An 11,961-nucleotide genomic window follows, 5' to 3' on the forward strand; every position below is an offset into this window, starting at 1 on the left:
TTGTGGGCTACAGCAGATTATTAGAGATGGGCTAGTCCAGGTGCGAGAGTTAGCCTAGAAGAGGCTAGATAGAAATGGCCAAGCAGTGATTAAATGAATACAGTGTCCATGTAATTATTTCAGATAAAGCTAGCCGGAGGCGGCCAGGGTGCTGGGGACGCAGCCACGCCGCTCCAATTACTACACTCACTTCCTCTTCCAGCATTCTGTTCTGTTTACTCCTCCCACCTATGTTTAACCTATGAGGCCAAGAAGTTTCTTTATTACTTAACTAATGACCTTCCTCCATCACCAGAGCCACAAAGTAGCCTGCAAAGACCACCATAACTCTCAGAACAGATGGAAGCTTTTTGATAAAACTTTATATGCTGTATGTGGCTAGAGATTCAGAGATTAAGGGCCCAGATGGTCCTCAAAAGCTTTGACTATTCCGTGAAGCTACTTCCACAAGATTCCTTAGATACCTAAAGAGGATTCCTTAGTTCCATGCTTCCAAGGTTTCTGCTCTATCAGGGAGCTCACTGGAGTCAGCCTCTCATTGATTACAGGCAGAGAGAATTATTCCTGTCTTAGCCACCAAAATTCTTCCCTTATTTTCACAACTGTATTGGCTGTAATGGCTTAAGGTTATAGTTCTGATGCTACCAAGTGTTCAAATTTGTTTTATTTTAACCCCACAGGATATCTGTTTTTTCCTTAAAGATTATCAATGTTGAACTGACAGCAAAGGACCTCTCCAATTTCCATTGTTGATGTCTACCTGCTCTATTCTTGGAGGGAAGGCAGGCAAGAACTCACGTGATCTCAAATGTACCATGTCATTTTCACAATATCTGAAACCAAGGCATCAGATAGAACAACAGAACCCTGGACGCAGGTCTCAGAGGATGCTCACAAGGGTTACCTGTGTCCCTCTAACAGGTCTTTGTAGTCTTAAGCCACCTGTACTTATCACATAGACTCAAGGCATAAAAATATACACATATTGTAGTCAGGCTTACAGAGGGAAATTTACTCATGTCCCTTTTCCTCTAGTGATGCTTTGGAAGTAAATGATGACCATAAGAATTGTCTATAATCCCAGCACTTAGGAGGCAGAGACAGGCAATTTCTGTGAGTTCAAGGCCAGCCCATTCTACAGAGAGATTTCCAGGACAGACTCCAAAACTACAGACAAACCCTGTCCCGAAAATTTTTTTTAAAATGCATTTTTTCATTCTTTAAACTGTTTTTTTTTTCAGCTTGAATTAATATACTAGATAGTGCTGGGTACCATATTCTGTACTTGATAATTTATATACCAATACCCAGATAGGAATTTCAATAATCAAGCTGTCAAGATTGGGTAAGGGTACTTGCTGTACAAATCTGCCAACTTGAGTTTTGTTTTTGGAACCTGCATAAAAGTTGAAGGAGAGACATTACTAAATGAAGTTGATCTCTGATCTCTACAGATGAACCATATGCAATATGTGACTCACTCACCCCCACAATAAGTATAATTATAAAGTAGTAGTAGTAGTAAAATAATAGCAAAAATCTTCTCAATCAGTAATACTTTGAGTAATCATGCCCAATTTAGGTCTCTGAGTTTTACTGATCAGAACACTACTAAGATGCTGTTTTATTCACAATACCTGTGATTAAGCTATAGAATAAGACACATAGTCCCCCTCCCCAACAACATAGGCTATGGTCTCTGGTTTTGCTTGAACACCAGAATTTTATGCTAAAACCCTACACATACACAATGGTTGTGTGTTATGGAGCAATATGGTTGGTGCTGACCAGGAAGCTTCCTCCCTCCTGGCTAGATTTTATAGCACTGGAAAGTTTTATCCAGGCTTCTGAGGATAAAAGGTCATCAACAGACTGTGCATTTTGTGAAGTACAATAATGACCACCAAAACAAGATATGCCCATGGGTGCAAATAATGACATGAATCTTATGAGGGCCAGCCAATTACTTTTTTGTTGGATTTAAAGTCTGCTCCACAAGGAAAAAAAAATGTTCCTGGTACTATAGCTTGACTAAGAAACCATGACTAGGGAGTTCATAGGCTCTTGGTGCCACTGAGTATTAGTATTTTACTAGATGGCATAGCATCAAACCAACCAACTTCTAATATTCTACTAATTGGCAGAGTATCTTGGTGCCACTGAGTATTAGTATTTTACTAGATGGCATAGCATCAAACCAACCAACTTCTAATATTCTACTAATTGGCAGAGTATCAAACCAACCCACTACGAGTATTCTACTAAATGGTGCAGTATCAAACTGCCTTCTAACTAGGTGTCTCCCAGCCAGTGGACCACAGAGGATTCTTTGTACAGTGGAGAGTAGTTAGTAAAGAAAATCACAGCTCACTAACGTCACAAGAATATTTGTCAGTGGAGTGATCGGCCACAGATGAGGCATCTCTGTCCCCTCCCCAGAGCCTGGGAGCCATCATAAAAGGGGAAAGCCTGCAGCAAAACAGCGTCTTCTGAACGTGACCAGAAAACTGCACACAGGCGCTCACAGCAGCCGCGATGGCCTTCACAAGATCTGCGCATGACCAAATCAGCCAACATTTATTAGGGAGGGGAAATGAGATTTTGAGTCCCCATCCCTGAAGGAGAACTCATGGAAAATGATGGTTTCTGGAGGAGGGGATGCCAATTTCTTTCAGGCCAAACTCCAGTTGCTGGCTCCACACCTAGGACTATATTGGCAACATTAATTGGATTCAATGGGTTTTTAAAGATTCTCCACTGAGGCTGACTTAAACCTGGAAAATGTTTTCATTTAACAGACAAAAATGTCCATAAGTTGCTTGTGTATTCCTTTTCATCTTCTTCTAGGCACAATTTAATCATTGCAGGCCTTGAAGCCGCAACAGCAGAAATGTGCTTCCCCGGCTGGTCTCCAGGGCAACCTCTGACTTCCTCTCGCTCGCTCGGCACTCTGCCTTCACCATTTGCATTTTCACCTTAGCTCTTTGATCAACTATGTGCTGATTTCTGGACTCACTGGTTTGTTTTTCAAGTTGAACCAATGTCTCTGTCAGTGTAAACAAGTGACAGCAACTGTACAGCAGGCTTAAAGTTGACTTCTCCATATTATACATTTGAGAAACCAAGTACCCCAGCAATTTCAAGTAGTCACCAACATCCTCTAGGTTTGCACAAATGGCCCTATAATACCTTTCCTGTAAATTAATATGGACCAAATGTGTAATGCTACATATATCTTTATCTGACTCAGGTTCGGTGATGGTTATACAGTCAAAATTTGGCTCCACAAGGAAGGAAGCCAACCTAGTGCCGTTTCCGACTGCTTGAAAGTCCATTTCCCAGGAATCCAGTTTAAGGTACGTTGTGTGGCTTTTCCATAGGATTCAAGAATGGATGCTCATTAACCCAAGGCAAGGCACTGATGACCAGCTAAAGGAGAGGTGCCCTTTAGGTCTAGCCTAGTGAGCTAGTGAATTTATTGGGGTTACGTACAGGAGTGTGAGTTACTCAAGGGCAGCGGTATCACTGAATAACACCTCCAGGATGAGTGACGAGCCACCCAAACTGTAACCCGGGTATTCTCCGCACCACTTCAGAGAGTCGCCTCCATCCTGTTGTTATTTTCTGCTTTTATAACCTTGGGGAGGCCTTCTTGAATTTTGTAACTTCCTGTTCCCTGAGCCTTGTGAGTTTCCTAAGTTTCTTTGTCTTAGGAGTTTATCCTCCCTCTAGGAGGGGCTGGTTGGTTCAAGTGGGGTAAATCAGTTACATGGAGAGGAAATCCTAATAGCCTGTATTACTGTTTTCAGCTAAAAGCATTTTATAAATTTATTAGTCATTTTCTGTTTTATTCTGTACTACCTGTCCTCCCCTCCTCTTTATGAATTATTGGCTGTTTCAACCAAAATTAACTTGGATGGTGGACATGGCTCAGTCCTCTGATGATGGCAGGGCTGGCTCCCTTGGTGACTTGGTGGACAGCCCAGAGAAGACTGCAATTGTGCATGCTCCTCTCCTACCCTACACACAGCTCCATCGCGTAGCTCAGTTCACTTTGTTGGAGGGTTACAGAAATCAATTTCTTCTATGTATTTGCCATGGAGTTTATAAGCTTGGTAATTTTCACATTATAAACCTTGGAAATTTCCACATTTGTGAAATCATGCTTGAAACTATAATCTTTGAGGTTGATGTAACCAAGCATGGTGCATGGGCCAGTAGTGTCTCCAGCCCACCGAAACTCCATTGGCATTTTGACAAGGTAATTAGTTTGTCCTACACATTGGCATTTTGACAAGGTAATTAGGTTGTCCTACACATTGAAATTTTGAAAGCACTCAGTAGTCCTTCCTTCTCTTTTATGTATTTCTTATTTGATTATTGGTTGCAATTTTTACGTAATATTGTTACGTAGCCCAACTAACCAGAAGCTCACTATCCAGCTAAGGTTAGATTTGAATGTGAACTAGACCTCCTCCCTCAGCCTTCCAAGCACGGACTTACAGGTGTGGGCCACTACACTGGCTTATAATTATTTTTTCAAGATTTCCTTATTTATATTTTATGTGTTTTGCCCGTGTAAAGGTCTGTACAGCAGGTGCCTACAGTCTTCTTATTTCTAGAAGAGAGAATTGGAGCCCTTGGAACTGGAGTTACAGACTGTTGTTAGCTCCCATGTGGCTGCTAGGAATTGAACTCAGATCCTCTAGAAAAGCAATCAGTGCCCTTAACCACTGAGCCATCTATCCAGCCTGGTTTGAAATTTTTTAGACAGCTGTTATTCTTTTTTTGTTAGTTTGTTTTTTGAGACAGGGTTTCTCTGTAGCTTTGGTGCGTGTCCTGGAACTAGCTCTTGTACACCAGACTGGCCTCGAACTCACAGAGATCCACCTGCCTCTGCCTCCCAAGTTCTGCGATTAAAGGCGTGTACCACCACCACCTGGAAATGGCTGCTATTTTTATGTATTATAGCTTCTAATAAGTAATAGGCATTAAGAAGCTATTCTTTGTTCATTTTGACAAATAACCTGTGAGACACTATCATTGTGTTCTACCCTAAAAGAACACCCTAAGAACCCAGTAAAATACAACAGTCATTATCTCTGTGGGAAAGCAGAAAACTAAAAATCAGAGTGGGGAAATTTCTGACCAAAAGTTGTTCAGCTAATGGAGAAGAAAACTGGGACCTAAGAATCCCATGATGCTAGTGAAGTTCAGGGAACCCTCACGTATTTTCATTATGCTGTATCCCCCCCCCCCATTTTGGAGCATCTGTAGGCAGCCTCTGGCCACTTAAGCTTCTCCTAGTGCTTATGACACAGCTAGGCAGAGAGGGACAAGACATAATCCCAATCCGAGTGAACACCACTTGTCTAGTGTGTCTCGGGGTGAGCAGCCAGCAGTAAGTGTTCATCAGTGACTCCCAGCATTAACCGACACATGTCACTGGCACTCAATGTGTGACTGTAAAATCCCATTTGAATTTATTTACAATGAGATGTAATCAAGTTTGTTCAGTGATTTCTACTCTTAACTCATATTTTCTGACTTTTAGGGACAGCACCTGAATTTATTGGAATATCATGTACAGAAAAGTTGGGAGTGTTTGGCTGATTTGTTCAAGGTTTTGGAGAACAACAAGAGCCTCCTGAATATCAAGCACTACTCCATCAACCAGACCACACTAGAACAGGTATGCAACCTCCAGCAGCACAGCACCCTGCTCTTGGATAGAACAACTGGACCTCAGCCAGCAGGCTTTAAAATTAGCTAGATGGCTTCTTCAGCTCACCCCCTCTTTTCCTTAGCCTTCCTCAGTTTCCCCAAAGTCTAGGGAGGATGGCAAAGGTTAGGTGGCTTGTCTCTCCGATGCATTTCATCCTGGGTATGGAGTTTTCATTAGTTCATGGAGGGGACAGCCCCTTCTGTTAAACTTCCTTTTTCTGCCTTATTTGATCCCAAATGATGGATTCAATTTTGCAGTTGGGTGATAGCGTACTCTGAGGAAAATAAGTGCTTGCTGTACTAAGAGCATTAGAAATGTAAAGTTATTAAAACCAAGAGATATTGATACATTCCAGGTGACTTATTTGGCCTCATTTGGGAAGCTGACAGCTCAATGGATTTGGGTGGGATAAAGGCACAGTGCTTGTCCTTTTAAAATATTATTTTATTTATAATTAAAATATAATTACATCATTTCTCCTTCCTTCATTTTCTTCCTCCAGCCACTCCCATGTACCTCTTCCTGCTTCCTCTCAAATGCATTATTATTATTACTTATGCATATGTGTAAATATAAAAATTTATTCTGCTTGGTCCATTTAGCTTTGCTAGCATGTATATGGCTTTAAAGCTGAATACTTGATAGCCAGAGTCCAATTAGGGGTCTCCCATCTGGGGAAGACTGATTCTCTCCCTCTCTTAGCAGGCATTCATTGCCTGTAGTTCTTCATCTAGGGTGGGGCCTTGTGGGATTTCGCCCATCTGTGTTGGCATGTCAGCTAGGGTTGTCATTATTCAGGCCTGCCATATTGTTCTCATAGATGTAAGTTCTCTCCCACATCTAAAATCAGTAGACCTTCAGCAGAGTTCTTGGACTTCTGGCTTTTTTTTTTTTTTTGGATAGTTGAATAATATCTGAGACAATGGCTCCCTTTGGCTTTTTTTTTTTGGATAGTTGAATAATATCTGAGACAATGGCTCCCTTTATAACAACCAATATTAAAAGGCCCAATATGGTTATGAAATAGTCACTATTTTTATTAATTCTTTCAGGTTTTTCTTAATTTTGCCACCGAGCAACTGTAAATTCCACACTTTCCTACCGATGCACCATCCACTGACGTCACCATCTGTACCACTCACATAACGAGGCACTAGAGGAGTAAGCCTGTCTTTCATGAGAGTTCACTGAAGACCAGACATGGGTACAGCTGAGGATCGGGAAGAAATGCTCAGACAATCAAGCATTCTCTCCTTAAATTTCTAATTTGAAACCCTTTGCTTATTAATAACCAATAATCTTGAGGGTCATTTTCCAAAATAGACTCCTAGAGATTTTTTTCCTCTGATTGCCAGTCCAGGTGGGTACCAGCTTCTCTCTGACAAACACAGTAATGAGGTGACAGGAGTCCAAACTAAGAGGTTCAGGAGCCAAGAAAGCCACCCTAGACCACCCAAGCCGCATGATACATCATCCTTTAAAATAAACTGAGTCCCTAACTAATTTGAGTAGAAAACAATTATCACGAAGCATCTTTTTACATTTTCCCATTTTAAAGAAGCACATGGCAGTTTAAATACAAACTTTTCCAAAAACGAAATGACAATACGGTGTGACATGAAGAAATTGATTGCCATATGCTTTCCTGCTGTATGCCAATTCTTCAGCAAAATTCAAGACATTTTTCATTTATAACATGCTTCGCAGAATCTTACAGACTCATTTTGTGTGGTTATAGAAGGAAATAAAAGTGGGTTGTATGTTTGATTTGGATTACTAATTGTTGTCTTAAAATTCTAAGCCTGCTGTTTTGAGGTATGGAAGGTTCCATGTTGATAGCTTAGCCTCACCTGGAGCTTGGTAGAAACTCATATTCTTAGGCTCCATTTCTGAGAGAGAGAGAGAGAAAATCTCAAATCTCTGGTCTATGGCCAAACACTCTGATCTAAACATGCACAATTCAGGTTGACAACCAGTGACACCAGGCAAAATTCAGCCCTAGAAGGATCACACACCGCACACAGTAATAGAACACGTAGCTCTCAGTACTTTTCAAAAGTTCTCTAAAAAATGTCACTCTCAGAATTGCTGCTCTCAAAGATAAGGCTCCCATAGGCTCTATTGAATTTCATAAATGACATCTTCCAGTTAATAAAATGTGTAAAATCAATGTATCTACTACCGAATGGATTTCCGTTCAGACACTGTTGAACATTTTCTAACAACATTTTTCTGAACCTCGATGATGAAGCACATTAATTTCATTGTAGAATCTGGCTTTAGCCAACATTAGCATTGGGTAATAATAGCTGTGCTGTATGGAAAGTACTTCATTGTGCCATTTCTTTTCTATACCAGGACTTCATTAAATCTGTCTTTTCTGGATATAATTTTTATCTGAGATATTGTAATAGTAAGGATTAATCCTATCATGGACAATTTTGATGTCAGTGGTTTTGATTTGTATGCATCAATCTCATAAATTATGCTTTTTAGTAAAGAAATTGCAATTTAGGACTTGATGATTTTCCTCTCCTCCTGTTCTGACATATTTCGTTGTGAAAATGAAACACATAGCCTTTTCTGTTGTTGAATCAATAAATACCAATTTGTGAAACATGAATATATTTATACCGTAGCGAATAAATGAGATGTGCTGTAATTTAACCTGGCTTTTGAAAGTCATTGTGTTTGTGCCAATGGATTCCTTGCGTCTTTATTTGTGTCTTTGGGGATCCAATTTAATTTGGGTAAGGAGGAAATGGAACAACTCCACATCTTTTACAGTTTGAAAGGTTAAAATTTAATTGAGTTTTGCTCTGCGATGTCCTCCTCTTAGGGGTTCTTTTCAGTCTTTGAACTGCTGTATTCTTGAAGTCGATGCTTCAAGGTATGCCTTTGAACAGCGAGCAGGAAGAAAAAGAAACCCAACATGCAAAAGTGGCTCATCCCAGAAGACTGGACACAAAGGTCAAATCTTATGCTAATGTTGAAAATGCCATTACCTTTAGAAGCCATGCCGATATTTTATGCCTTTGCAGTTAAACACTTGTCTTAAGACTTTTGAGCTGAAGGTCACACAACTGAGACTTTTAAACAAACTATCTTCTCTGGAAATCATCCCAAGTAGATACTTTATAGGGCAGAGATAACGCCGGTAGTTCCAGTCCTAGTAATGTATTCCTTCCTGCACACCTTAGCTTCCCTCATACCTGCTTCATTAAAGTGCACATACAGTGACTTAAGGTCATAGTTTGGTTTATTTATTAAATACTCTTTGGCCACCCATACCAGAGAGAGGGACACTTTACATGTTCAAACTGATTTGACTCTGTATCTCTTTTAGTATAACTTAGTTTTATACTTGAAAAACTCAGAGCTCCTTCATACATTCACAAGTTCACACAATCATATGCATTTGTTTTTGTTCCTTTAAATAATGTTTACCAGACAAAAGCAAAGCAAAACAAACAAATATCCCCCCAAATCCTCTGTGCATACACAGATGAAGGTACTGTACTGTAAACATGGGGCCAGCAGAGTACTAGATGGAAAAGCCATGGCTCTGTCCTTGAGTATGCAGACAGATGGAGATGAAGAGGTGAGGTCACTGGATGAGTGATCTAGTCTGGGAATCTGAGCACAGACTGCGCTTCTCACTAGGCCTTTGAGATGGAGAGTGGGGGAAATGGCATTTCAAGTTAAAAGCGTATGAGTGCACGCTAACGATATTTAATGGGCAATGTCTGTTTGCCTGTGGCTTTGGGAGGCTCTACTATCGTGAGAATGTGTATCTATAGAACTTTATTACATTCCAAGAGGACTGCTAGAGCTCTTGTCATTTCAGTGTTGGAGGGGGAGGGAGAAAGGACTATGGGGAGGGAATGGAAAGGGAGAAGGGAGAGGCAAAAGAGAAAGGGAAGAGGGAGAGAGATAGAACTCAGTGTACAGCTATCAGTCTAACCCCTTTACATCATTCGGAAATACTCATGTGCCTATAGCTGCAAGGATGTTTGGGTAGGACAGTTGTCAGCCAGGGTTCTGATCACGGTGAAATGGGGTTCTAATTCTACATAAAGAAAAACTAATGGACATTATATAGATAGCCATCTATGTCTTCTACAGGAATGCAGACAGAGACCTCATGGTGATTTTGCATGGGAACAGAATAAGTTGGATTTGGACTTGTTCAGTAACACAAATTCTGTGACTGTCAAAGTTATATGAGTATTTTCAGGAGTCGAGGTGTGTGTTCAGATCTGTAGAGCAGAAGCCACTTCTGTTTGTAGGCATGATTGTCAAATTTCGTGCAGTACATAAGGAGAATATTGTACAGAGATAGAGATTTCCATTTGGACTGAATAAACAGCCCTGCCATTTTCTCACAGTGAGAATTCCTATGGCGATCTCTCCTGGATAATGACTCCTGTTGAGGAGGGCTTCCAGAGGCTGAAAGAAGAAGAGTTTTCCTCAGCCATTTGTGTTTGTTTGTTTTCACAGAAGACAGACAGCACAGCCATGTTTACTGTGGCACTACTGGCAGTATCCAGGTTGTAGAATCAGCTTGGCTGTCTATCAATGGTTGCATGGAAAAACAAAATGTGGTATATCTGCACAATGGAATTTTATTTTCCTTGAAAAATAACATCATGTTATTTGTAGGAAAATGCATGAAATCTGAGATCATTTATCTCAGATAAATGTCCCACTTATAAAGTAGTGGAATGTGTGTTTTAGAAATACATTCATTGCATATAGTTCAAAATGCCTGCTTTTTTCAAATATATCATGAACAATAGCCTTTTACTTCCCATGCCTTCCCCCTTTTCTTCCACTTCATTTATCGTTTATCATAAGTAAAATAAGCTAGCCACAGAAAGACAGTGGCTTTTTGCTTTCAGGTATATGTATGTTTGTATGTGTGTATTTGTATATATTTAGATGTGTTTGTATATATATACATGTGTGTATCTGTATATATATTTATGTATATTTGTGTATATATGCATGTGTATTTATATAATTTTATACATGTATATAAAACCTAGGATCACAAATGAATGAAAACCTGGTCACTGTCTTTCTGTGGCTAGCTTGTTCTATTTATGATAAATGATAAATGAAATGGTAGAAAAGGGGGAAGGCATGGGAAATAAAAGGCTATTGTTCATGATATATTTGAAAAAAAACAGGCATTTTGAACTATGTGCAATGAATGTATTTCTAAAACACACATTCCACTACTTTATAAGTGGGCTCATCTGACCTTATTTTTTACATATAAAACTGTTTTTGAAAAATAAGATCCATTGAGCTTACTCTAAAAAACCTGGCAAAATTGTGTAAATCATATGTCTAAAAACCTCACCAGAAAGATTCTTCTCTAAAATGGGATGATCTATGCTGTATGAATTCCTATTAAGTTACCCACCCACTTGGGCGTGGCCTCTTATACAATTTATGCCCATGTAAAGTGCATGTCTAGTCTCTTTTCCAGCTACAGGATTCAATTGCTATTCTCCGTTCCAGCAGAGGATTGTGATTTGTGAGTCTACCCCTAAGTAAATAACCCTTTATTATTCTCAATTCTAAGCTAGTATGGGATTTAAGCATCCTTCTTCAGATCTGTGTCCTCTCTTTTCCAGAAGCTAGAGTCTCATGGATGTTCCGCCTTATGATCTCTAGTCCCTCATTTCCTGCTCCATCCTTTGCCTGCTCTTCTCTGGATGTTTTTCTCTTTGCCTTTTCAGCATAGACAAACAACTCTATTTTCCTAAGTCCAATTGACACTTGAACACGCCTGTCTTCTCATCTTTCCATTGATATGCTCTCAGTCCTTGGATTCCATGGTTCGATACTTTCCTGATTTGTTTGAACTTTTGCATTTCATTTTTAGGCACTTTTTGTTTCCATGTGATGAACTGGTTATGCTTTGCAGCCTTAGTTCTTAGTGAAATGGATTATTAAAAATGCTGCAGGATTCTTGGTGGCGGCAGGCAGCAGAAATGCTGCAGGTCCCCAAGTGATGGTAGCGGGCCATTTGGTGGCAGGCAGCAGGCCCTGAGAGTAGCCAGTCCCAGGCAGGGATGGCTGCTGGTACCCAAGTGGTGGCTGGTCCCCGGTAGGGAGACACACAGTGGCAGGCAAGAGACAGAGACATGGATAAGCACCATGCAGAGTGAAGTTGGATATTTATTTTGTGGTTATGGAAGGGAGGGGAGAAGGGGAGAAGAGTA

The 11,961-nt window shown here is 40.3% G+C and overlaps 1 protein-coding gene across 1 annotated transcript in view; it reads left to right on the forward strand.

Moving 5' to 3' along the window:
• Abca13 (ATP binding cassette subfamily A member 13) overlaps positions 1 to 6,810 on the forward strand; it is a 397,315-nt gene extending 390,505 nt beyond the window's left edge. Inside the window, exons 60-62 of the mRNA XM_013350751.1 lie at positions 3,251 to 3,356; positions 5,555 to 5,692; positions 6,778 to 6,810. Coding sequence (XP_013206205.1) covers positions 3,251 to 3,356; positions 5,555 to 5,692; positions 6,778 to 6,810 — 277 coding nt within the window. The remainder of the gene's footprint in view (positions 1 to 3,250; positions 3,357 to 5,554; positions 5,693 to 6,777) is intronic.
• Positions 6,811 to 11,961: the final 5,151 nt, after the last annotated feature.

The sequence above is a fragment of the Microtus ochrogaster genome, linkage group LG1 (assembly GCF_000317375.1).
Source record: "Microtus ochrogaster isolate Prairie Vole_2 linkage group LG1, MicOch1.0, whole genome shotgun sequence".
Lineage (NCBI taxonomy): Eukaryota > Metazoa > Chordata > Mammalia > Rodentia > Cricetidae > Microtus > Microtus ochrogaster.